This window comes from Macaca fascicularis, chromosome 9 (genome assembly GCF_037993035.2).
Source record: "Macaca fascicularis isolate 582-1 chromosome 9, T2T-MFA8v1.1".
In the NCBI taxonomy this organism is placed as follows: Eukaryota; Metazoa; Chordata; class Mammalia; order Primates; family Cercopithecidae; genus Macaca; species Macaca fascicularis.
Window position 1 is genome coordinate 14,599,996 of NC_088383.1, and position 27,620 is coordinate 14,627,615.

General features: G+C 46.0%; 1 protein-coding gene across 27 annotated transcripts in view; it reads right to left on the minus strand.

The window, feature by feature from the left end:
- The window catches only part of FRMD4A (FERM domain containing 4A), a 693,055-nt gene that overhangs the window by 26,960 nt on the left and 638,475 nt on the right, over positions 1-27,620 (minus strand). For 17 of the 27 annotated variants that reach the window (XM_074001073.1, XM_065520301.1, XM_074001075.1 and 14 more), the window contains 3 exons: positions 22,963-23,104; positions 4,682-4,815; positions 169-291 (listed from right to left, as the gene is read on the minus strand). In XM_074001073.1, the coding sequence (XP_073857174.1) occupies positions 169-291; positions 4,682-4,815; positions 22,963-23,104 (399 nt within the window). Of the gene's footprint in view, positions 1-168; positions 292-4,681; positions 4,816-22,552; positions 22,589-22,962; positions 23,105-27,620 lie in introns of all 27 variants that reach the window. The other 10 variants (XM_015455575.3, XM_015455577.3, XM_065520300.1 and 7 more) reach the window with 1 other exon arrangement.

A 27,620-nucleotide genomic window follows, 5' to 3' on the forward strand; every position in this document is an offset into this window, starting at 1 on the left:
CAAGGGGAAGCACATACCGACCAGCCAGCTCACTCAAGAAAACATATGAGCGAAAATACTGGCATTGGGCGGAAATGAAGAAATTGTTAGGGAAAACCTGGGAGGCCTCACCAAGGGGAAAAGGAAGGATAACGTGAGAGAATCCAACAACAGAAAGGACGGACGCACCTCTCCTTTGGGCAGGATTTTCTGTTCATCCAGCTTGAAAGCTGTTCCTATTCTTCTCCGAACAATGGGTGGTTCCTCCCCTGGATCCAGGGGATATTCAACTGGCAGCTTGCCCGTGAGCTCCTGCATATGTGACATGGCATTTGGAGTGAGCATAAATCAGAGTGGGGCGGGTCTGTTTTCTAGAACACACACACACACGCGCGCGCTCATACGCACATACCAATGCATGCATGCACTTTGGTACAGGTCAACGCCTATGCTAGAAATATTCACATTAAGCACTTTGCCCAAATAAGATTTCCAGAAATGAAATTTCATTTCTCTAACAATGTCTTTTATGTAGAATAGTTGCACTTCCAAAGTTTTTTCCAAAGTAAGTTTCTGTGAAGTAAACATAATTGCCATTTTGGCTTTCATGATAAAACTTGAATTGCATTCATTCATTAATTGAACAAATATTTCCTGCCTGCTCCTCTGCACCAGGCAAGGTCACCCAGCCAGTGAGGAGCAGCGTCAACGTGAGTTCTCGGGTCTCTCTAACTGCAAATCCCGTGCTCTTGACACTGCGTCAAATACTCCCGCTCAAATACCTAAGTTTAAAGTTTCCTTCAAATGAATTTTCACAAGAGGAGTGGTATCTACATGGCAAATCTCAGAAAAGTGCATATATGAATGATTGAGAAACCAAGTAAGGGTAGTAACCTACTCTGGCCAGATGCTACAGGAATAGGCTGTGTGTAAAAGACATTCAATTGTTTGGTTTAAAAGTTTTAGTAGAATGGCCGGGCATGGTGGCTCATGTCTGTAATCCTAGCACTTTGGGAGGCCGAGGTGGGCAGATCTTTTGAGATCAGGAGTTTGAGATCAGCCTGGCCAACGTGGTGAAACCCTGTCTCTACTAAAAGTAGAAAAATTAGCTGGGCGTGGTGGTGAGCACCTGTAATCCCAGCTATGGGAGGCTGAGGCAGAAGAATCTCTTGAACCCTGGAGGCGGAGGTTGCAGTGAACTGAGATCATGCCACTGCACTCCAGCCTGGGCGACAGATAGAGACTGTTTATTACAAAAAAAAAAAAAAAAGTATAGTAGAAATTGAACATATAATCCAAGTCATTGACAAGGCTACTAAAAAAACCACCTGTTTTGTATATTTTGGGCCCTGGAAATCTAATTGTTGTGGGTAAAAGGACGGTGAATTTAGTTGACAGACTTTCATGGTGACAGTGATCCTGGTGAAAGGCTAAGGATCTGGGGGTGATTTCAAGATTAGAATCAGGCTCTCTGTGCGTGAGTTGTATCAGGGCTGAACAATGATCAAATCAGAGTCAGCGGCTGCCCCGCGCTGCAGAGGCCAGGCATCAAATGCAAGAAGTCACTTCCAGAGACCAGAAAAAGCTGTGGGACCAACTGTGCATCTGTCGCCAGTGGCACAGTGGGCACTTCCAGGCCAAGCCCAGCTCTGGCTTTCTATCCCAAATTAACGCAGAACCTGCACAAAGACTCGAGGCGCTGCTCTGACAAGGAAGTTCAGAAGGCTCTTCTCAGGAATATCCATCATCCACACAGAAAGCTTTTGCGCACGGCAGTCCAGGGCTGAGTGCCCAGCAGGCGGGAAAATCGAAATCATGAGAGTGATTCTGGCCTCTCTTCCCCAACTGCTGTGTGCTGAGTGTGCATGTGTGCATGTGTGCACGCGTGTGTACGTGTGTGCGTCCGTGTGTGTGTGCATGTGACATGAGCATAAGCACGCATACTCCCTCACTCGCCTGCTTCTCCCTCGCTGTGTTCAGATCACCGGGAAATGACCCCGTGGACTATATATTCCTCATTGTAAGCATTTCAGAGCACAATGGCCAACTATTTGAGTATCAAACTCTCTGCAATTTTCTTCCCTGCTTTTTTTCTTTAAAAAAAAAAAAAAATGTGGTTCAAATGTCTCCAAAGTAGGTAAGTGTTTATCCTGCAACTTTTTTTTAATCTGCTTCCCTAAAAGTCTATCTATAAATAACACAACTATTGGGGGTTTTATATTGTCAGGACTTGATTTTTTTTTTTTTTTTTTTAACCTAGAAACTTCCAAAAAGGAGGGAAAAGTTGTTAAAATTGCCATGGATTTATAACTCTAAACTGTTTGTGGTTTTAAAATGTAGTTTAAAAAATGAGGCTACTGATTTTTTTCCACCATCCACTTGAAGGTATTTGAGTCAAAGTCTTGATTCTCCAGATATTTAATCTGATTTCGTGTGTAACCAGAGCTGCATAGCGAAGAAGTAATTTAACACTCTGCAGTGGGGCCTCAGCTTAGTGCCTCCCTATATCCTGCCAAATGCTCTCCCCCTCCCTCATTTTAGCTGCCCCCCTCCCCAGGGGTCAAACAGCGCTTCTTGATACTCTGAGCTGAGGGGAGAGATACAGGAACAGCACAGATTTACCAAGACTTCCCCCCAGCCCTTGACTACACATGCATCAAGAGGCTATGGTGGGACTAACTATAGGGAATGATCACAGGAGAAATCTACCTGCAACTGACTTCTTGTTGGGTTATTTATTCCACTCAATTACATTTTCTGGTGTTAACATTATAAGAAGTGGCAGCTTTGTTTTCCTTCTTTTGCTTTTGTTTTTAAGAGCGATGGTGAGATTTTTTAATAACGCATGCTCATCTTGCCCTGACACGTTCCTTACATTTTCCAAACATGCATTCCCTGCCGGGTTTAGGGACTTTTTATTAGAAACAAAACAAGGCTTTCCAAATTATTAAAGGCAGACATCAAAACTCCTTTTTTCCCAATCCTTCAAGCATCTTCTTTCTAAAAACGTTGCTAATATTAACAGTATCACATAGCACATTCTCCAGCCAGGCCCACTGCTTTCCTAAGATTTGCAATGGATTTGGACTAATGTGGTTCTGCTTTGAGCAGGCTCCAGTCTAAATCAATCCAGACCATAATTAGGCCAAGTTGAAATGTAATGTGATCTCACTCTACAGCCCCTTGTTTCAATCTTCCTGCTGCAAGGCCTTAGTGTTTGGGGGAGGGGTATACGTCTCTTTGACTTACTTTGGGAACCTCTTTTGACTTCCCATTCTCAACTGTTTACCAGCAAAGCTCTTTGTAAGGTTAGGTGGTGCATAGTCACTCCCGCCTTGGAGAGCTCCCACCCCATTGTGCCCATGTGCACAATGCACACACACACGCGCGCGCACACACACACACACACACAGTCAAGTGTGTTGCATTAAAACATGAAGCCTTCAAACACTTCTAACAGTCATGAAATAAACAGAAGAAGGTGGAAATGGATATTTAAATAAATATAGACAGCAGCTTGCAGCAACTTCTGTGAGACTAGCACATACATAGGGTCGAGAAAGCATTGCTTTGCTTTGCTTTTTTTTTTTTTTTTTTTGAGACAAGGTCTTGCTCTGTCATCCAATCTGGAGTGCAATGGCATGATCATCGCTTACTGCAGCCTCAACCTTCCAGGTGCAGGTGATCCTCCTGCCTTACTCTCCTGAGTAGCTGGGACTACAGACACACACCACCACCTCTGGCTATCTGGCTATTTTTTTGTAGAGACAGGGTCTCACTATGTTGCCCAGGCTACTCTCTCGTCTCCACTGATCCTCTTGCCTCAGCCTCCCAAAGTGCTAGTATTACAGTAATGAGTAACTGTGCCCAGCCTGCATAAAATTTAAAAATGTCATTAGGCTAAGATTTCATTTTTTAAAATGAAAAGTTAAACACCAGATCACAGGGTCTAAAGGTGATGATATATCAAGTGAGATCGTGGTTTCCTTGTTGACCACCAGCTGCTCAATAGGATGTCCAAAGACAAGTCTGAAATACCCTTAAGAACAAAAGCCACAACAATAAACTCAGGCACAAAATCTTGGGAAGATGGTGGCCAGCCCTTATAACCAATGAGGCACTGTCATGGGAGGAGATGCTTTATGAACTACCATGCAAGTATGAGGGATCATCATTAGGACTTGTCACTGGGACTCCCATGGGGTCTTATTTGGGATTCATACTGGTTGTCATAGTTCTTCGTCAACTAATTCTTTGATGGGTTTAGGGACTTTTTATTTTATTGAAAACAAAACTAGGTTTTCCAAATAATTAAAGGCAGACACCAAAACCCATATTTTCCCCAACCCTTTAAGCATATTCTTTATAAAAAGTCACTAATATTAACAGTACCACATAGCGCATTCCCCAGCCACGCCAAACTGCTTTCGTAAGATTTGCAATGGATTTGGACTAATGTGGTTCTGCTCCAATTCTTTCTCTGATAAAGCACACGAGAGAGGTTTGGATGTTTCCAACATTTGTGTTTCAGGAGAGTGCTCGCCACCCAGATAGGCTCTCTTTTTATCACTAACCTTGCCTTCCATCAAAACGATCAAATGACATCAGTCAAATGACATCAAAAAGATCAAATGACATCAGAAAGATCAATGACATCACAAGACAACACCAATCTCAATGGGATGAGCTAGGAAAGGCTTACAGCTTCTCGGAGACACAGCTTCTTCAGTTCCTCCAGCCTCTGACGCAGGGTTTCCTCCAGAGCTTCCTGCCTGGACTTCAAGGCAGCCAGCATGTCCTTCTTGGCCGACTGCGAGCTATCTGATTCCTGAGAACCTGTCAATAAACAGTGGGGTTACTTGGCCAGCTGACAGGGGACACACATCTGGACCACTAATGAATTTAACTGGAGCCCACGCTGTGGAGATGGGATTTACCCCAGGAACCAAGGGAGTGTGAAATAAAACAGGTGCTCAGCGCTTTAACTGTGAGAAGCACATTCCAGCACTGCATGGAATTTATAGCTAGTCAGAAGAAATGGCAGGAAGATGGACCCTCCTGAAAAAGAAGTTTATCTTTCTCGATTATCTTAAGATATGTCACATACCTGCTTTAATTTTACTAGCAAATTCTAATAGACTTTACACAAGAAAGGGGGAAAGAAAAGCTCACGCCAGCAATTTTAATACATATTGAGTTATTTATCTTTGTTTTTTTTTCTTTTTTTGATACAGTCTCACTGTCACCCAGGCTAGAGTACAGTGGCATGATCTCGGCTCACTGCAACCTCCGCCTCTCAGCTTCAAGCGATTCTCATGCCTCAGCCTCCCGAGTAGCTGGGGTTACAGGCACCTGCCACCACACCACGCTAGCAGAGATGGGGTTTCGCCACGTTGGCCAGGCTGGTCTCGAACTCCTGACCTCAAGAGATCTGCCTGCCTCGGCCTCCCAAAGTGCTGGGATTCCAGGTGTGAGCCACTGTGCCCAGCCCTAAAACATATTTAATATGTTATTTTGTTCACTTAAAAATACTTATTATTTTTGCTTAATGCAAACATAATGCGTGTTTATCATAAAAACCCTGAAAATGTAGACACATGTAAAAAATAGTCCGTTAACTAATCACCCAGAAATAACCATTGCTGTGCATTTTCTTTTGGCCTCTTTTCCTAAGCACATATATTTAAAAAATAAAACTAGAATGTTATTGTATTTTTTAACTTCATGTTTTGTATTGAGCAAATTCTCCTAATAAAAGTGATACATATTTTAACATGCTTTTCCTGGTTAAAACATGATGATTCAAATAGCAGAGTGCTAGATAGGAAGCCTTTGTGGAAGGCAAACTTCAAACCAAACAAAAGGAAAATAAGCTGAAATGCCAACTGGAGGAATTTAGGTTAGACCAAAGGAGTAATTTCTGGGCTGCCAGTGTTTGGATTCTGAAATAAGTTTCCTGCAGTGAAGCTATTATGCTTTTTCTACCTTGATGGGTTAGAAAAGGAACATTGACTCTCTACAAAGGGAAAAGCTGATTATAACTTTTCTTTGCAAGCCCATCGTGAGCAGAAGTGTTAGAAATGGACAGGTGTTAGTCGGTGTGCATTCAAGGGGCTCACACCATGCCACTGACAACTGCATCAAAGAACTTCAAATACCTAGGGAGATTAATCTAATTAAAGATGAGCAAGATCTCTACTGCAAAAACTATCCCACTCTGCTGAGAAAAATTAAAGACCTAAATAAAGAGAGAGATACACTGTGGTCAAGGATTAGAAGCTTGATGTTGCAAAGACGTCCATTCTCCATGAATTAAACAACAGAATCAATGCAATCCCAGTAAAACCTTGGTAGGACTTTTGGTAGGAAGGAGAAGAAATTGTATTTCCATAGGAAACAATTGAATTTTTGGATAATTTTATAAACGGATGAGAGAATAATCCAATCAGAATTCCCAGAATCAACAGTTCTGTTTCTTCCAATGGTAGAAAAGGCATTGCAGCATCATAAGGCTAGAAAGAACTTTTGTCCCGTGACATCAAACAGCTCTGCTTCACTTAAATTGTCCCCATAAATATACTATTCTTCTATTTAACATCTCTGAGTAGAAAACCCTGTATTTCATCAATTTCCATACGTACAGGCTCTTACAACCCCAATCATCAAGAACTCTCAATGTCTAAGAACATTCTGACTCTGACATGGGTTTTGTTCTTTCCCTTGCTTACTCAGTTCGAGCTTGAAATAGAGAATATATCTGTCACCGCAGAAACATACTATCTTTATGCCTCCAAAGCAGCTAACAAATATTAGCTTGAATGAGCAACCAAATAAATGTTCACAGTCATATACTTGGATGCTGTAATTCAGTTGTATCTCCTCTTCATAACAAAAATCTAACACCTGTAAGTTGTTCCATTATGGAACCTACCTTCCACGCTCTGAATTGTTTGTAGCTCTTCCCTGGATTTTGACATACTTCAGTTGCAGGTCTCCGAATGCAACTGGACACAAGAAAGCTTCATCCATGACCTCATGGTTCTCAAATACTAAATCCATAGAGTGTCACATTCATACAGCACATCGCTGGACATTATTGTAGGTTCCCCTTTTGGAAATGGTTTAGGTTTGCTCCCTCCATAAGCCAATCACCCTGTGCTTACCAATCCTAAATGATCTCCAGTGTATGTCCCTCCAAGGTTACATGGCTAAATCATTGTGACTCTTAATCTGGTTCTGTTAGTAATAGTCGCCAATCACATTTGAAGACTCAGGAACATTTACTGAAGTACTCTCTGTTTCATCATTGAAAGAATTAATAAGAATGTAAAACAATACTGGAAGGAAGGCAGACTTTAGATTTAAAAAACAGGCCTAGAGAAACTTGAGTCCAAGAAGATTAAAGGATTTCTAGCTCAAGTGAAAAATTCGTTGTTTTCCCTGTCACCCCTGCCTAACCTCTCAAAAGGAAATAATGATTTATTAAGTCCAATCTAAGAATTAACTGTGTTCAAGAATGGCACAAATCACAACAATATGAAACTCAAGGGAGGTAAAGCACACCATTTTTAGATGATCATGTTGCTAGTTATGGGATTAGTTAAGATATGGCCCTGAGTTCCAGGGCTCATTAATGCTACCCAAATTATCATCATTTACAATAATTAGCCTAGATACCAAGCCACAGAAAACAGGCAAGAAAGTGTTGGCAGACTCGATGGCTCAAGAGCCCCTCTCTGTATCCGCTAATGCTGGTTGGCTCCGCTAATGCTGGTTGGCTCCGCTAATGCTGGTTGGCTCCGTTTCATGCCATTAACCTGGGAGTTACTTCAGGGCGAAGATGGTGTCTGGGTACCAAGTTAAGTCCCTGCAAAGTCACTGAGCCAGCCTACCCTGGACATGCAGATTTCCACTGTAGTATTAACTGGATGGCGGATAAAGGGTAAAACAGATCTGGGTTAGATAAAGTCAAAACCACTTACTGGATGTGTGGCCTTGGGTGTTACCTGCCCTCCTTAATTCATAAAGGGCTGAATGAGATAACACACCTGCAGCACTTTGTACTGAGCCTGTAACAGGTCAACCCTCAAACTAGGGCAGGTCGAACGTGTGTGTGTGTGTGTGTGTGCGCGCGCACACACCACCCCCCGCGCCCGGTAGAATTAGAAAGACAGAAATCATTGCAACTGCCTGTTCACTGTTGCTCAATGAAGTATCAGTCAAAGAAAAGAGCTTCATACCCAATTCAGTGGAACACTTGAGGTCCAAAGCTTACCTTTAGAAAGGAGCAATACAGAACTAGGCAGTGTTTTCTTTAAAAATTATTTTTAATTGACACATAATAATTGTATGTATTTATGGGGTACACAGTGATGTTTTGGTACATTTCAGGTTAATTAGCATATCCATCATCCAAACATTGATCATTTTTTGGGTTGGAAATACTCAATATCCTCCCTCTAGCTATTTGAAGCTATACAATACCCTGTGGTTAACTATTATCCTACAGTGCTATAGGACACTCAAACACATTCCTCCTACCTCGCTGTAATTTCTGTCCTTCAGCAAATCTCCCCCATCTCCTACTCTCTCTACCTTTCCCAGCCTCTAGAAACTTCTGTTCTACTTTATACTTCTATGAGATCCACTTTTTAAAAATACACAGTGTTATGGCGCGGCCGCGGTGGCTCACGCTTGTAATCCCAGCACTTTGGGAGGTGGAGGCAGGTGGATCATGAGGTCAGGAGATTGAGACCAGCTTGATCAAGATGGTTAAACCCCGTCTCTACTAAAAATACAAAAACAAAATTAGGCATGGTGGTGGGCACCTGTAATCCCAGCCACTCGGGAGGCTGAGGCAGAGAATTGCTTGAACCCAGGAGGCGGAGGTTGCAGTGAGCTGAGATTGGTCCACTGCACCACAGCCTGGGCGACAGAGCGAGATTCTGTCTCAAAAAAACAAACAAACAAAAAAAAACCAAAAAAAACAAACAAACAAAAAACCAGTGTTCACAAATGATGTTTCCTGAGTCCCTGGGTTTGCAGCTATGTCTTTGGGGCAGCTATGGATGGAGGTGGGGTCAAGGTGGTTCCGTGGCTGTTCTTATACTATTGTACTCCACGTTCCTCAAAATAAAGCAGCCCCCTGTGAACCTGCTGCATGAATTCAGGCTGCCGTATTGTAACGAAAAGGGTTCCCACTGCCTTTTTTGTCTTTAAAGGAAATCCACTGTTCTGGGGCAAGGGCTCGGAGCTCTCATGGCTTGTGTGATCTCAGAGCTTGTGTGATCTGAGCCTGTGGGCTGCTACCTGCAACTAGGCAAACGTGGCCACTAAGGCAAGAGGTGGCTGAGTGCCCAGTGACACGGACACACCAGGAACATTCCATGGAAGCAGCTCAAAGGGCATCAGGAGAGGGAGTCCAAAATGCCCTCTGATGTTGATCTGCTTTCCCACCTCCTCCACAAATGCCCACTAGGCATCCCCCAACCCAGCAGGGTGGTTTTAAAAGGGAAGAAAGAAAGAAGCTACAAGACAGGGAGAAATCAGGAGGCGGAGGTTCACTCTCGCTGCCCGCCTTGATGCCCTCAAGTGACAGAATGACTCCAGGAAGAAACTGAGTCAGGGCAGAGGCTTAGGGCTCAGGGAAATGGGACTCTCGAAAACTAAAAGCTGGGCGCGGCGGCTCACACCCGTAATCCCAGCACTTTGGGAGCCAAGGAGGGAGCATCCCTTGAAGTCAGGAGTGTGAGACCAGCCTGGGTAACATGGTGAGACTCCATCTCTACAAAAACAAAACCAGCCGGGCGCGGTGGCTCAAGCCTGTAATCCCAGCACTTTGGGAGGCCGAGACGGGCGGATCACGAGGTCAGGAGATCGAGACCATCCTGGCTACCACGGTGAAACCCCATCTCTACTAAAAATACAAAAAAACTAGCCGGGCGAGGTGGCGGGCGCCTGTAGTCCCAGCTACTCAGGAGGCTGAGGCAGGAGAATGGCGTGAATCCGGGAGGCGGAGCTCGCAGTGAGCTGAGATCCGGTCACTGCACTCCAGCCTGGGCCACAGAGCGAGACTCCGTCTCAAACAAAACAAAACAAAACAAAACAAAACAAAACCTAAAATTCAAATTTCAAATCAGCACCTAGGCTTATGCTGATTTATCCATTTCCAGTTATTTGAACACATACACGCTTTTGCAAGTGCAAACCCCTCTGAGGTTGTGTTTAGCCCCTTAGAAATTTAAAAAAAAGGGCTGGGCGCCGTGGCTCACGCCTGTAATCCCAGCACTTTGGGAGGCCAAGGTGGGCGGATCACGAGGTCAGGAGTTTCACAGCAGCCTGGTCAACATGGCGAAACCTTGTCTCTATGCTTTAAAAGTACAATAATTAGCTGGGCGTTGTGGCACGCGCCTATAATCCCAGCTACTCGGGGGGCTGAGAGAGGAGAATCACTTGAACCTGGAAGGTGGAGGTTGCGGCGAGCTGAGATGGCACCACTGCACTCCAGCCTGGGTGACAGACCGAGACTCCATTTCAAAAAAACAAAATAAATAAATAAATAAAAAGGATATAGGCTGGGCGCAGTGGCTCATACCTGTAATCCCACTGTAATCCCAGCACTTTGGGAGGCTGAGGTGGGAGGGCTGCTTGACGCCAGGAGTTCAAGACCAGCTTGGCCAACATAGTGAGACCTGTTCTCTATTAAAAAAAAATTAAATGATCTAAATCTGCTATCACGGAGAGGGGGGTGACTGGTGGGAAAGACACTGGATTTTCATCACACATCTGCCATTAAATGGTGTAAGCCCTTGAGTTACTAACCTCATGGCCCCGTCTATAAAATGACCAATTGACCAATCTCTAAGATTCCTCAAACTGAAGACACTATTACTCAATAAAGAACTTACTCAGAGTTCCTGTCAGGCCTGTGAGCCCAAGCTAAGCCAACATATCCCCAGTGACCTGCACGTACACATCCAGATGGCCCGAAGCAACTGAAGACCCACAGAAGTGAAAATAGCCTTAACTGATGACATTCCACCACTGTGATTTGTTTCTGCCCCACCCTAACTCATCAATGTACTTTGTAATCTCCTCCACCTTAAAAAGGTTCTTTATAATTCTCCCCACCCTTGAGAATGTACTTTGTGAGATCCACCCCCTGGCCCCAAAACATTGCTCTTAACTCCACCGCGGATCCCAAAACCTATAAGAACTAATGATAATCCACCACCCTTTGCTGACTCCTTTTTCGGACTCAGCCCGCTTGCACCCAGGTGAAATAAACAGCCTTGTTGCTCACACAAAGCTTGTTTGGTGGTCTCTTCACATGGACAGGCGTGAGACAGTTCCCTCTTGCTGCTAGCAGTCACTTTTGCAATTTTTACAACAGAAATCCTATACACAGTGCAATCTTCCCTCCCCCTTTTCTCTACCTTCCCAACTTCTAGCCTTCTGCCAACTCTGCTCTCATTTCATTTACTGCTACAGCCTCTCCCGGGCTAGAAGGGTGTGTCTCATTATTAACCAGGGCCTAAAGGATTTACTGCTTCATCTTATCAACAGACCGAAGCAAATATTTGTAAACTCAAATGCTAAACAGAGTTTAATCTGAGCTGTCTTTGGAATTAATGAAGTAGAAGATGGATGGAACCTCTTTATTCTAGGTAGAAGGGTGAGATTTCAAATTTTATTGATTGAAAAAACAGTAGCTAAGTGCTACCTGGAAAGGGCTGTCCAAGCATAAGAAGTTGGTGTAGGAGTCAAAGGAAAAACAGAGGTGATCTCAACACGTTTTTTAAAAGATACGCGTAATGCACAAATATCTACATATATATACATATATATATAGATACATACATATATATATATATATTTCGGTAAAGTTTCAGACAACACTCAGATTTATGAGTATTCTGAATATTCTTTAGAAAACACAAACTGGTACATAGTCTCCTCTAAAGCAAAAGCCCACACCAGTGGTTTTGAGTTAACAGGCCTGGGTGTGTGTTCCAGCACTGCCGTTTACCAGCTGTGGGGACTTGGGAAGGTTGTGCAATCTCTTGAAGTCTGTTTCCTCCCCTATAAAATGGGAATGGAAATAGCACGTCTTCAAAAGTGGGGAGAATTAAAAGGGATAAACGCTTAGAAGATGTTTAGAAGAGAGGTGAGAATACATTAAGTGTTACGTGAATACTAGTTACTCTTTCTATTAAAAAGTGAGGCTGGGGTGGTGGCTCACACCTAGAGTCCCAGCACTTCTGGGAGGCCAAAATGGGATGACTGCTTCAGGCCAGGAGTTTGAGACCAGCTTGGGCAACAGAGCCAGACCTTGTGTCTACAAAAATTAAAACAACAATTAGTAAGGCAGGGTAGTGCATGCCTGTGGTCTCAGCTACTCTGGAGGCTGAGGTGGGAGAACTGCTCTAGCCGAGGTGTGGAAGCTACTGTGAGCTGTGATTGCACTACTGCACTCCAGCCCGGGCAACAAAGCAACGCCCCATCTGAAACCCACCACTATTTCTAGCCTTTATTAGGAGTCTGCATCCCAATTCGGAGAGCTCCAAAATGTAGATGAGAAAGTCTATTTAGTGGACAAGCAAGGAAACGTGGAATGCTTGCAGACGTACCACCCACCATGGCCACATCAATTCAGGAAGCTCACGAGAAGGGTAAGGAAATGAATTTTTACAGAACTCCTAAACAGGAGCTTCCTACCCACTGTACTTCACCGAATCCTCACAGAGACATTATCCCATTTTCTTTTTCTTTTCTTTTCTTTTTTTTTTTTTTGAGATGGAGTCTTGCTCTGTCACCCAAGCTGGAGTGCAGTGGCATGATCTCGACTCACTGCAACCTCCACCTCCTGGGTTCAAGTGATTCTCCTGCCTCAGCCTCCTGAGTAGCTGGGACTACAGGCGCACGCCACCATGCCTGGCTAATTTTTCTATTTTTAGTAGAGATGGGGTTTCACCATATTGGTCAGGCTGGTCTTGAACTCCTGACCTCGTGATCCACCTGCCTCGGCCTCCCAAAGTGCTGGGATTACAGGCGTGAATCACCGCGCCCGGTCTCCCATTTTCATAGAGAAGGTCAGAGTCAGAGGGAGGCTGAACTGGGAGTCTAATTCTGCTGTTCTGTCTTTTGCCTCTTGCATAAAAGCTCAACACGGGTAGGAGCTTTCTGTCTTGATCGCAGCTGGGTTGCCCTAGTAAACCTGTGTAGAAGGCAGTCACATTGCCTCCCAAGCCGGGGCTCCTTGCATGACAGTGCAAGCATCAAAACCTAAGAGCAGGAAGCAGGGCAGGGGCTCTTTGGATCACCCAGGCTGGAGTGCAGTGGTGTGATCTCAGCTCATTGCAACCTCCGCCTCCTGGGTTCAAGTGATTCTCCTGCCTCAGCCTACCGAGTAGCTGGGATTATAGTATGCCACCACGCCTGACTAATTTTTCTATTTTTAGTAGAGACGAGGTTTCACCATGTTGGCCAGGCTGGTCTCCAACTGCTGACCTCAAGTGATCTGCCCGCCTTGACTCCCAAAGTGCTGGGATTACAGGCGTCAGCCACTGCGCCCAGCTGGGTGAGTTTTTTTATTGTCTCTCTGAGAAGGTTAAGCCTGTCTCTGAAATATTGTCAAGAAAACACAGTGTCAGGTCAGTTCTCCAGCAAAAAATCTTTCCTCCCAGTCATCGGGAGGAAAATATCTACTTGAATGATACTAGATTAAAAATAGAACCTGTTGTTTTCGGCGACCTTACGACATTTCAATCCTAATCCAAAGGATTTTTATTGAACTAGGTCACTAATAATCTGGCCAACGAGGAAGATAAAAAGAGCTGACCCTACAGAGACAATTCCCATCCAAGCAGAGAGAGAGATGGAGTGACTCATGCCAAGTCAGAAAGCCATTTTCGGGGGTATTTGGAAATCTATGGAGTGAATTTCCCAATGCTGTGGACATTGTTTGAGACCCTGGAGACACTGCCTGTGTCACTGTGAGTTTCCCAGCTTCCAGCCGGGGAACTCCAGACTCCAGCTGGGGACAGCTGGGTGTGGAGGGGCGGATGTGGAGGGAATGCCAGCAGCACAAACAGCAGCTCTTCTCCCGGCTGGCGGACACATGGAAGGACAGCCTCATTCAGCCGCGAGCCAGAAATGCTCCGATTGTTCAGAAGACCCCGGGCGACTCAGCACCGGATATGAGCATACATTCTGCCCGGAGGACGCTGTCAGGAGCCACGCGTGGCTCATCTGTTTTTGACACAGAGGAGATATTGACGACCAGCCACTGATTTCAGAAGACAGAGAAGGGGTGCTTTCCTCTCTGGAAGGAGGGGAGAATTCGAAGCCAACGGTGCTCCAAAGAAGAAAGGAATCTGTTGTTCCAGAACTAAAGAAGGGAAATGACAATCCGTCTCTTTAGACCTTTAGAGAAAAAAAAAAAAATGAAGAAGGCATATTCCCAGCAGATCAGTAGAAGCTGTAAGGAAAAGTTTTGGCAGACACCCCAGGAATAAACACGAGGAAGAGGTTAGAATTCTTCTTTATGATAAAAAGATACTTATTTCCTTGACAAATCCTCAGTGATGAATTCCTTACATAAAATATGTCCCAGGAGACCACGGGAAATAATGCCACTTTGCAGACTGCGCGATAAATGTGTCATCTCTGGGGACCGTTATAGAGAATTAAATGTGATTTTTAACATGAAAAAATGCATGCTTGGAGAACTTTTCATCAGGCTTAGAAATTTCAGAAATAAAATAGTTCATTTCAGAGAGCACTGAAATTGAAGCTCTTTGAAAAGCAAGCGCCTTTTGATGGTGGCTGGAAGTCTCTGGAAGAGCTTTGCTTTCTGGCTAGACTCCATGGCTCACTGAACCTTGGTGAAGAGTGCAAATGTAATTTAACAGAGAGAGGAGAGGGAAAAAAAAAACAAAACAAAACTGAACATTCAGTTACAAAAATTAGCAGCATCCAGTAAAATACCCAGTTGAAACTATGGTTTGTAAATCCTACAGTTTCCATTTCTTAGGCTGTGAAATGAGGGAGCTGTCCCATCTTCTGGCTCCAAGCTTGTTAGGCTACTGCAATACCAATGTTTGCAGATTAACTGAATTTCAGTCATCCTTGTTCTGTGCTCCCAGCAAAGGAGTACTGGAACAGAGGGCTGGCCCCAAATGGGAACAGAGAAATGCTTGTGGGAAGTGATAGTGATATCTCTTTTTCAATATTTAAATTTCATCACAGTCCTACCCAGTCAGAAGGCTGAGGCAGGAGGATCCCTTAAGCCCAGGAGTTTGAGGCTGGAGTGAGTTAGCATTGCGCCACTGCACTCAGGGCGACAGAGCGAGACCCTGTCTCAAAAAAAAAAAATTTTATCATTGGAAAGTCATTCATTTAGGTTCCACATTGTCATTCGGTCCTGGTTCTCTTCAGTGGGCAAATATTCCTTTATTAGTAACACCTGAGGGCATACATATAGCTGTGTAAATGACTGTTTTTATTTCCCCCAAAATAAGGGCAGAAAGGGATAACGATTCTGTCTCCCTCTCAATTTTGACTCAGGCCAGTCCTGCTCAAACACGTCCAGAACCATCCATTCCCCAGAAAGAGATTTCGCAGCTCTCCCCGGGCACACAGTCCAGCATAAACAAACTCTGGCACAGTCTGACTTTGGCTGCGCCCTGCGGCAGAGCAGAGGCTATGACCAAAATTAAGGCCCCTGGAATCCTGTCCATTGTTAGACCTAAAAGGAGAGGCCACAGGCCATGGGTAACGGAGAACTTTAAAAGGCCAGGAAGAGAGATATAGGGAGGAGAAGGAGGAAGGGCAAAAGAGAAGGGATGAAGACAAAACTGAAAAATGTCGTGTGATTTATACCAGCGCAAGGCAGTGAACTTTGAGCTGAACACAGCCGCCATCATGATGTTGGCAGAGCCTATCGGCTCCCCTCTCTGTTTGGAGAGATGTCAGATAGCTGGCACCCTCATTGTTACATTAGTTATTAATAAACTTCCTTAACAATGGGAGGAAGTGCTAGCATTCAGAGAATGGGAGTGTGTCAACAGCTGAGGACTGAATGTGGACGGATCCCAGGCAATGCCGGGCCCACGTTTAACACAACCTATTTTCTCCCGGAACGGAAAGTATCAGAGCCAGGGTACAATGACAGACTGCAGGTTTTGGTTCATTTTCTAGTTTTTAAACCCAAGATCCATCATCAGATTCTTCCCAATCTTGCTGACCACACTGCAGATGACTCAATGGACATCTCAGTAATCACATAGCCAAATTCCTATTTGAAAACACAACATATCCCTTAGTTTTGTAGAGAATGGGTCATTTATGGCCCTAGACTTCCAGTCAAGAAGCCGAGAGCAGCCTCATCATCCCATTTAATAAAGGTTGTTGTCCCATTTTTTCGTTTGGGTGGTTAATGCAACAAGCTACACGTCCCTGTAGCACACTGGGTATTTCCTAAGTCGGTTTGTGCTATTTTCTTTAAAAAGCCTGAGAACAAAAACTAACTCTCCTAACCCCCACTGAAACTGGAACTGTTCTCTGATGGCTGGGCCAGGTGTGGTGGCTCACGCCTATAATCCCAGCATTTTGGGAGGCCGAGGCAGGCAGCTCACTTGAGCTGGAGTTCAAGACCATCCTGGTCATCATGAACATTTCTACTAAAAATACAAAAATTAGCCAAATGTGGTGGTGCACACCTGTAGTCTCAGCTACTCAGGAGGCTGAGGCAGGAGAATAGCAGAGAACCTGGGAGGCAGAGGTTGCACCAAGCCGAGATCATGCCACTGCACTCCAGACTGGGCAACAGAGCGAGACTCCGTCTCAAAAAATTGAATGAATGAATGAGCTGTTTTCTGATGGCAAATCCCCAAAACAACACTTAGAACAAATCTTAGGCTCTTTCCCACTTTCAGACAAGCTATGAAGGGGCCATGTGTCTTCACCTACAATGATACACCCAATTATTGCTGCTTTTGTTGTTATTCCTTTTTTTCTCCCCTCCCATATTTTCTGGAATTTCAAGTAATACAAGATGGGAAGGAAGGAATAAACCCATTCAAGTTCCTACAACATGGATTTTGGATTCTTTAAAAAAAAAAAAAAAAAAAAAAAAAAAACCCTGAACATGTCTTAACCAGATGGTTTGAATTCATAGTTGTCCTCCCAAACTGTACCTGAACCTTCTGGAAATGTGTTACCTGAAGACCTAGGAGCAAAAGCAATAGACGCAGCTACAAATGTGGAAGCAATCACGGGACTGTCACAGGGCAGAGTGAATCCAATGCGCCCTGCCTACTCCCCTCCAATGGTCAATAACAGAGGCACTGAGCCCCTGCGCAAATGGATTCAGGACGTGAGTTCCACGACCTTCCTCCCATCTGAATGCCAGTCAGTGCTGGAGGAGGCGGGGATTTCATTCCTTTTCTTCCATCACAGGCTTACAGCTCTGACTCAGATGGTTCACCATCTCTAAGGGTCTCCACTTAAATACAGGTCTAAAGGGTCTCACAGGGGACAGCTCCACCTATCACTACTGCAGGATTCAGGGCCCCGATCTCAAGCCTTAATCAATTGCTTTAAGTTGAAATCATCGCCGTTGAGTCACCTGCAATGTGATCAGCAGGACTGTCAAGAATCTGGTGATGGATCTCGGCTTTAAACAATAAAAATGAAGCAAAATCTACAGTCAACTATGTTGACTTTTTTATTTGAAATGCTAATCCGTGGCTCAGGACATTGGTAGATATGGATATTGGCTTCTTTATTTTTTATTTATTTACTTATTTTTGAGACAGAGTCTTGCTCTGTCTCCCAGGCTGGAATGCAGTGGTGGAATTTCAGCTCGCTGTAACCTCTGCCTCCTAGGCTCAAGCAACTCTCCTGCCTCAGCCTCCCAAGTGTCTGGGATTACGGGTGTGTAATTACACACCCGGCTAATTTTTATATTTTTGGTACAGACGGGGTTTCGCCATGTTGGCCAGGCTAGTCTCCAACTCCTGCCCGCCTTGGCCTCCCAAAGTGCTGGGATTACAGGCCTGAGCCATTGTGGCTGGCCTGGCTTCTTTAATAGGTATCAATGACATTCTTCATTTCTTTAGCATCTGAGGCCTCAGATACCAAGTACTAGACTTCAGTAATTTTAAAGGTAATTATGTGTCCTTAAATAGGCAAACCACCTTCAAAGTTACTAACAGTTTATCAACATTTTATGTCTTTTTTTTTTTTTTCATCAATAAGCAGTACACAAACTCTTTGCAGGGACGGGGGCTGTAACTTCTTAAAATGCTGTGTATAGTACCTGGCAGAGTTGGGAGCTAGCAGAAATGTTTATACCACAGAACTCTTGCAGTGTTGTGACATGGCTCAGACACACTATGATTTGGGTACAGATGAGGGTCGGAGGAATGAAAGATAACAAGGATGGACACTACTGCAGGAGGAGACTGACGCGACACAAACTTTAAAGGTCGCATACTAGTGTGATAAAGGCTTACAGTAGAATTTGGGAAAAAATACTGGAGGCAGATCCTATGGGAGGTACCAGCAAGGCCCAAGGTACTGTACACTCTAGGAACATAGAAGATTAGAAGATTCTTTCTCTCTTTTTTCTTTTTCTTTTCTTTTTTTTTTTTTTTTAGAGACAGGGTCTCACTCTGTCACCTAGGCTTTAGTATAGTGATGCCATCATAGCTCACTACAGCCTTGAACTCCTGGGCTCGCGTGATCCTCCAGCCTCAGCCTCCCAAGTAGTGGGAAATACAAGTACGCACCACCATGTCCAGCCATATTAAAAAGATTTTTTTTTTTTTTGTTACAGATGGGGTCTTGCCATGTTGCCAAGGCTGGTCTAGAACTCCTGGCTTCAAGTGATACCCACATCATCCCTCCCACCACCTCCGCCGGCCTCGGCCTCCCAAATAGGTGTGAGCCGCTGTGCTGGGCTGAAGATTCCTAAAGCACAGCACATGCAGGAGTCTTACTAGTATCCTTCACAATTTATTTTAATTTCATTAACTGTGCATCAAACACAGTTTTTGGTGTTGGGTACTGGGCAAGTGCTAGAAAAGAAAATTCTGAAATGGTGACTAGTTTCTCAAAATGCTTTTAAGGAACAATTATTAGATACTATCTAATGAGGAGGTGAAAGAGAGAAAACAGTTGACCAAACTGGATACTGGGTTATATGTATCACCTTTTCTGAATGAACATCAGAAAATAAAATCCGGCAAGTGCCGTAAGAAGAGTGGTAACAATCAGAGCTGTCCTGGAATTGCAAGCAGTGGGGCTTGTCCCCTTTGTGGGAACACATTCTAGGCAAGAGGGCAGAAAGGTAGGAAGAAGCAGGTGGAGATGAGCCAGCCACCTCGATCTTCAGGCCAACACTGGATTTCCCCATTGCAAGGGATGTGAATCAGCCCCTTCCAGATGGCACTGCCAATGCTTTCATCGGGGAAAGCTTTATCCTCCTGGTGCAGGGAAACACGGGCTGCCGTCAGCCTTCCTAGTGGGAGGGAGAACAAGATCTAGGGGTGCTAGAAATTCCCTTTGTTCCCTGATGGAATGTTTCCCGTTTGCGGTGTGTTCCTCCACTGTCTTGGCTCTCCTAAGTCACAGGAGGTGGGTGTGGGGCACCCCAAGGAGCCTCCACCCTGGCATTAAAGGATGTTTTTCAGGCTCAAACTTGCAGGGCTGGTAAGAGTGGGACCTGCCCTCGGCTTGAGTCATGGGGCTCTCTCACCCTCTCGCCAGGGTTTCTTCTTGCTCAGCTGTGCAGCTGCAGAAAGGGCTGAGGGCACTGAAGCTGACAATGGGAGCCGCTCTGCAAGTGGCCCCAGCTGCTGCTACTAACTTCTAATCACCTTAGCCTGGGGCCCCAGTGCTGAATGATGAAGCGTTTGAAGATCACTTCAATGGCTTGGTATACCCATGCTTATCTATTAGGTGTACAGGTGGATTAGGCAGGAAGATTTTCTTAGGATTTCTCTTCTAGCCCACCAGGTTGATTAGCAATGTCCAGCCTGTGGGCATAGAGACGTACTGCTTTCGAGTCTTAAAGACGCTTGGATTTCATTTCTCTCTTTCTGTGTGTGTGTGTTTGAGGCAGAGTCTCGCTCTGTTGCCCAGGCTGGAGTACAGTGGCATGATCTCAGCTCACTGCAACCTCTGCCTCCCGAGTTCAAGTGATTCTCCTGCCTCAGCCTCGAAAATAACTGGGATTACAGGTGTGCACCACCATGCTGGCTAAGTTTTGTATTTTTAGTAGAGATGGGCTTTCACCATGTTGGCCAGGCTGGTCTCAAACTCCTGGCCTGAAGCGATCCACCTGCCTTGGCCTCCCCAAGTATTGGGATTACAGGCGTGAGCCACCACGCCCAGCCAGATTTCATTTCTGATGAGTGCATGACGTCAATTTCATTTCAGGAGGTTTGGGGCTCCTGTTCACAGCCTCATCTATAGCTGCTATTAAGGTAAATTGTTGCCTTGGTGCCCCCTGGAGTCTGCCAGATACAAGGGGGCCGGTGCAGATGGACCAGGACACGGGCTTAAAACTGGACATACTTGGGTTCTATGATCCTGCACAACACACCCACTTCAAGCCTGTCTCTTCCTCAGCAACAAGAGTCTCTCCAATTCAAGTGTCTAGACCGGCAGCATCAGCCTCACTTGGAAGCTTGTTACAGGTGTAAATTCTCAGGCTCTCGCCAGACCCTCAGAATCAGGAGCTCCAGAGGTGTTTTCACAAGCCCTCTAAGCGTTTCCGATGCACGCCGAAGTTTGAGAACCACTGAGCTTCAAGAATCCAAGCTGAAGTCAGCCGGATTCCCTGTGCTAGGGGGAAGGTGGGCTGAGAGATGCAGCCTCTCTAATCTGACACTGGGTTTTCCCGGGGTTAGGAAAAAACGACTGTAGGTTGTGTTTAAAACACAAACAAGGTGTTGGCTCTGACTCTGCTCTGGGTCATTCAGCAGGAGACTGGGAGCGGCTGTAATTCGAGGTAGGGGTCTTGGGCTTTGAATTTCATTCTCTTTGATCCCTGAGGACAACATTCTCTGCAGTCTTCATGGCAAACTCCCAAGCCTCAGAAAGAATGAGCGTTAAGCCCACTTTTTTGGATGTCACATTTTCGAAGAACCTAAGGCAGGGAGGGGCTGACAGTGAACCCCAGGTGATGTGGCAGAGGCAGATCTAGGTTTATGGGGCTTGAAGCTTATATAATTTTAATGGTTTTTTTTTTTTTTTTTTTTTTTGAGGCAGAGTCTTGCTCTGTCGCCCAGGCTAGAGTGCAGTGGCACAATCTCTGCTCACTGCAACCTCTGCCTCCTGGGTTCAAGTGTTTCTCCTGCCTCAGCCTCCTGAGTAGTGGAATTACAGGTGCGCACCACTGCACTCAGATAATTTTTGTATTTTTAGTAGAGATGAGGTTTCACTATGTTGGCCAGATAGGTCTCTAACTCCTGACCTCAGGTGATCCACCTGCCTCGGCCTCCCAAAGTGCTGAGATTACAGGCGTGAGCCACCGCACCGGCCTTTATCGGTTCTATTTAAGAAAAATAATACAAAATGTATTATGTTCACAGATTTTATGAAAACACATGACTGTGTGAACACACTGCTAAGGTCCCCTCAGGGCCTCAGCCTGTCCAAGGAGGGGCCCTGAACTTAATGCTCCACTCACCAGAACAGTAACCTCGCCTCTCAGTCCAGGAAGGATGTCTGTCCTCTCTCTGGTCCTTTAAACTTTTTCCTGGCTATGATTGGATCACACCAGCCCAGAAGCTAATGAGACAATTTTTAGCTCCTCTCCCTCTCCTGTCTTTTCCTTTTTGTTATTGTTTACAGCCACTATATATAGTAATATAAATTACCAGGGAAGGCTTCTTGCCTTCTTCGCATGGCTCAGAGACAGCTGCACGGTTCCTACATCAATCAGGTTTTTTCTCATGTTGCACTTTTCTTTTTGTTTTGTTTTTTGAGACAGGCTCTCACTCCGTCACCCAGGCTGGAGTGCAGTGCATTGCTCACTGCAGCCTCAACCTCCAGGGCTCAGCGCTCCTCCCTACTTAGCTTCCCAAGCAGCTGGAACTATGGGTGATGTGCCACCACACCTTTTTTTTTTTTTGGTAGAGATGGGGTCTCACTATGTTGCCCAGGCTGGTCTTAAACTCCTTGGCCTCAAGTGATTCTCCAGCGTCGGCCTCCCATAGTGCCCAGATTACAGGTGTGAACCACCATGCCTGGCCACAATGCACTTTTCTAACATTTCTAAACCACAGCTGCCTCCCTCCCTCCCTCCTTCCTTCAAACCCACTCCTCCTCCTGCCATTTCAGTGAATGGCACCCCCCTTTTTAAGTCAGCCAGATCCAGGACCTTGGAACTCCTCTGTCCCTCCCAACATCAAAAGACAAAATGACTTGGCCAAAGCTGGCGGAAGCGGACGGCGGAACCAGATCTCTGACTCGCAATTTCAAAAGGCCCTGAATGGAGAAACCACGCCCTGTGACACGGTGGACAGAGTATTCTGCATTTGTAAAAGCCGGAGAAACCCACCTGGGAGTAGAATGCAGTGTCTCCTGGCACCAGATCCTGAAATTCACAACACACGAGTGGGTACATGAGCGGACTCCACTTGTCCACCCTTGGACCTGACATTCCCGACAGCTTGCCATTGGCATTCTGAAAGGCTCTGGGGGGTACCTGAAGACACTTAAGTGTGACCAGCAGGCCTTCCTGCACTGCGTGGTTCTACTGATTTTTTTTTCCCCCTTCCATTATTTGATGCTTCGGAGCAGTTTTCTCAGATTCGCATTTGGATCCCAACCTTGGTCTGGAAAGCAGAGCCAGCTTTGGAGCAGCTCGTCCAGCAGTCTCCCCTGCTGCAGCTCTCCCCACCTTCCTGGGTCTCCTCTGGGGTCCCAGCCATGCTCAGGGGGGCATCCCTCCAGCTGGCCTCTGCCTACCTGAGGACAGCAAGCTGCCGCTGCTGCCGCTGATGATCTTCCCCTTGCTGCCCATGTTGGCCAGCTTCGAAGTCTTCAGCGTCCCCGTCTCGGTCAGGTCGATGGCGATCTCACTCAGGCTGCGTGCCGCATGGATTTTGGACTGGAATGGAAAGGGAAGCAGGTCAAAGAAGCGACGCTCACCTTGCGGAGGGGACAGTCATCCCTCGCCTGCCCCTGCTCACCGTCTTGACATTCCACAAAGGGACTTATCTCCCTGACTGACGTGCAGCATTTTTGTTTGCGTCCCTTGGCCTAATCATTAATCACCAAAACTCTCTGCAAAGAGCAGAAGCAGCTCGAGAGCTGCACCGAGGGAGGCTGTTCTAAGCCTCTGATTCTGTAGGCTGCACTGCGGTGTGCTTAAGACTATGTCCTGATTTAGGAAAAGTGACAGTCTCATTGAACCTTATTATTCCCAGCCACAAAACAGGGTAGATGCCACACAGCACCCAGGGGTTGGTTCGGGTCAAAGGAGAGAAAGTGTGGGAAGGGTGTTCCTCCCCTCTCAACTCCCCTGTCCTCCCTTCTTCCTCCTTGTCTTCCTGGCACACAGCTCTCAATAAACACCGTGGTTATAATTATTTGGTGCTTAAACGAGGAGGATAAAATGGTTTTCAGTGTTGTGAAAGACATAAACTAAGCCTCTTAAATGGTTTGCCATGTGGTCACAGAAAGTTTAGCTGATGGAGAAGTGACAGTGGTTCTCCAGCTTGGGCAACATAGCAGGATCCCATCTCTACAAAAAATAAAAAAATTAGCCAGGTGTGGTGGTGCATGCCTGTAGTCCCAGCTACTTGGGAGACTGAGACAGGAGGACTGCTTGAGCCCAGGAGTTGGAGGCTGCAGTGAGCTGTGATTGCACCATTGCACCCCAGCCTGGGCAACAAAGTGAGACCCTGTCTCTTAAAAAAAAAGAGAGAGAAATGACAATGACAGCTCTTTAGACTTGCAATCACAGGGTGCATGATTGTGGAAAAACTGCTCATTTGGATTCTGGGGTCCCACCAATGAATGTGTGACATGGTGCTTTGCCTGTATTTTGACACCTAAGTGCGTGTGCCCGACACTCCCTTTAATCCACGTTGATTGGCTCTATTTGGTTAAAAGTCACAGCAGGAGAGAATAATTAGAAAAAAGGTCTGTGTTCGCATTTACATTCCTAAAAGCAGTGGTTTTTAAATTTATTTTATTTTATTTTTGGAGACAGAGTCTCGGTCACCCAGGCTGGAGTGCGGTGGCCCAGTCTTGGCTCACTGCAACCTCCGCCTCCTGGGTTCAAGTGGTTCTCCTGCCTCAGTCTCCTAAGTAGTTGGGATTACAGGTGTCCACCACCACGCCCAGCTAATTTTTGTGTTTTTAGAAGAGACGGGGTTTTGCCGTGTTGGCCAGGTTGGTCTCAAACTCCTGACCTCAAGTGATCTGCCTGCTGCAGCAGCCCAAAGTGCTGGAATTATAGGCATGAGCCACTGCGCCCAGCCAAAGCAGTGGTTAAAGCAGTGGTTTTTATAAGGCTACCTGCTCCAGTTTCCACCTTCGGTAGTGACGACGTGTTTGCATTTCCCACACGTGTGTCAAATGTCTGCTTGTTTTCTTCTTCAGGAAATCAACTTTTTGTGAGTGTGCTTGGGCAACAGGCTTTGCCAGTATGCCGAACTTCATGACAACAACTAGAAATGGTCACTTGCTCATCTGTCCTTTCTGTGGCCACCGTCTACAGCACACGCATGGGTGGAACTGGGTGAGGTTGATCATTGTAGCTTCCTGCCAGGCCTGTGGAACGCAAGGTCGTTCCCACACAGGAGAAAGCAGGTGTGGGGGCAGTAGCGAAGACCATGGAGGGGTGTGGACCCACCGCTCCTAGATGCCCTGTGTACAGCCTTCCTTCCGCGCCCAGGGGCCCTTACTGTCCAGCCAGGGCTGTCTGACTGCCTGCAGCTCTGCGCTTCCTCTGCCCTCGATGTTGCTGTCCACACTGGCAAGGACAACTTCCGACCTCATGTTAACATGATGGAAGTCCGTGGGCGGGAGGAAACGCTGAGACATGGTGCTTGTTTTCTTCACCTAGTGTGAACTGTCTTCTTCCTCCTCCTCCTCCCCACCCCATGAGCCTTTCCTCGACTTATGCTTCCTTCCTAACCTCAACGTTTTTCCTTGCATTCAGACCCAAGACGACTTCCTCAGGTGAGTTTTCTTGTTCATAAAACAATCCTGGCTGCCAGGCCCTTGAAGGATTTTGGCTTGCCGCAGAAGGAAGGAAAAGGGCCTTTGATTTCAATTTGACACAGCCTATCAATTGCACCCATCTGGTTGAGTTTTACCCTCTAAGCAAGCATGGCCAGTACAATCCATGACTTCCTTTCTTACTGCACCACTCTGTTACGGAGACCCAGGTTCTAATAAAAAGTAGCCCACTCCCAAACGGTGATGTAACAATAACTCACGAAGGCCTAGACCAATTCAGCGCTGGGCGAAGGGTCTGGGCTCTGAAGTCAGAATGACCTGAGTTAGAGCCGGGCATGGTGGCTCAAGCCTGTAATCCCAGCACTTTGGGTAGGCCGAGGTGGGTGGATCACTTGAGGCCAGGTATTTGAGACCAGCCTGGCCAATATGGCAAAACGCTGTCTCTACTAAAAATACGAAAATAAGCCGTGCGTGGTGGTGCACGCCTGTAATCCCAGCTACTTGGAAGGCTGAGGCAGAAGAATCTCTTGAACCCAGGAGGCGGAGGTTGCAGTGAGCCGAGATCACGCCACTGCCTGATCTCATTCCAGTTTGGGTGCTAGAGTGAGACTCTGTCTCAAAAAAAGACCTGAATTAGAACCTTGGCTCTTCCCAGTGAATCACTATCGGACTTTGACCCTTCACCTTCCTGATCCTCAGATATGCATTTGTAAAATGGAGGTCTTAAAATCCACATCCCAGAGTTGAGATAACTAAAGTAGATAATTTATGTAAAGGCCATTGCAGTAAGAATAGGATCTGCATTAGGGCCTGGCTGTAATTTGCTAACCGAGGTTAGACTGATAGCCCAACCAGATGTTTTGAGGACTTCATAAATCACATGAAAAACTTGTCCCCCTTGTCATACCAGAACTCTTGCCACACATCATTCTTAAAACAAAAATATGGAAACAAAAGGCATCCTTCCTAAAAGAGACTAGATTCCTGGAAGCTTTAGGAAGCCACTGGATTTTTTTTTTTTTTTTTTTTTTTGAGACAGAGTCTTACTCTGTTGCCCAGCTGGAGTGCAGTGGCGCGATCTCTGCCTCCCGGGTTCAAGCAATTCTCCTGCCTCAGCCTCCCGAGTAGCTGGGACTACACGTGTGGGACACCACGCCTGGCTCATTTTTGTATTTTTAGTAGATACGGGGTTTTGCCATGTTGGCCAGGCTCGTGTCAAACCCCTGACCTCAGGTGATCCGCCCGACTCAGCGTCCCAAAGTGCTGGGATCACAGCCATGAGCCACTGTGCCCGGCCTGGATTCTTTCTAGAATGGAAATATCACAGTGACATAACAGACTCAGGGGAGAGGACCGGGAGGACATGGGCATTGTCGGGGAGAGTCTCTCTTTGCAAAGGCAGGTCTCTGGGCCGACCTTAAGGAGTCCCCAGACTCCAGAACATTTTGCTCTGGAAGTCTTGCCTGATACATGTGACTCAGTCTTCTGACTGACACTGTGGGAACAAAACTTCAATGTCCCTGTCCCCCTTGGACCCTAAATAAAATGGAGAACTGCATCAGGGAGAAACAAAAAAGACTAGGAAGAAGGAAAGACGTTTGGATTGGGGGCCAATTCAAGAAGTCCCCACTCTGAGTTCAGAGGGAAAAGTGTCTAATGTTGACTCTAAACATTTTGAGCTTTCAAATATTTTCCTGCAAAGTCTCTAAGACATTCCTTGGCTCTGGGCTTCAGAGGCTGCTGGGATCTAGCAGACAACATTTCTGATCTCTGGGGTCAGCATAGAAGTTACCAATTACAATTGGTGCCTGTGCAGCTTCTCATTCTGAAGGAGCTACAAATAACCAACCAGCACAGCCTCCCTTCGCCCTGTCTTAGATGGTAGAATGGTTTCTTGATGCATATGCATGGAGAGCTGATGGAGGGAGGAAGGGCGGCGGGGGGAGAGACAGGCAGAGAGAAAGGAGGAGAGATTTCCTTAAATGATTTGCACAGTGACCCTGAAAGAAGAAAATAACCGAGTGTCAGGGAAGCCCCTGAACGCTCATGGCTCCCCACCCTTGCACTGGTCTCTCTGGGGTTGATAAACACCATTTAGGGGGCCTGGGCTTTGCTGAAGCTCTTCAGAGAAAGGAATGGTTGGCACGTCCCAGTATAGTAGAGTGTGAGCAGTGACCAGGATGCCAGCCAGAACTGGCTGCCTAGAAATATTACGAAGCTCTCTGTCCCAGCCCTGTCGGCCATCACTCACCCAGAGGCCGTGCTGCCCATCAGAGATGAATCACATCACTGTTCTATAAAGAACATTCCGGAAACAAAAAGGTGTTGTAATGTAATTCCCAAAGGGTATGTCATCATCTCTGATTTAATTTGCGGACCTTTTAGAGAATTTAAACTTCAAGCAAGTGTTGGCCAGGGATAGTATGCTAGATTAA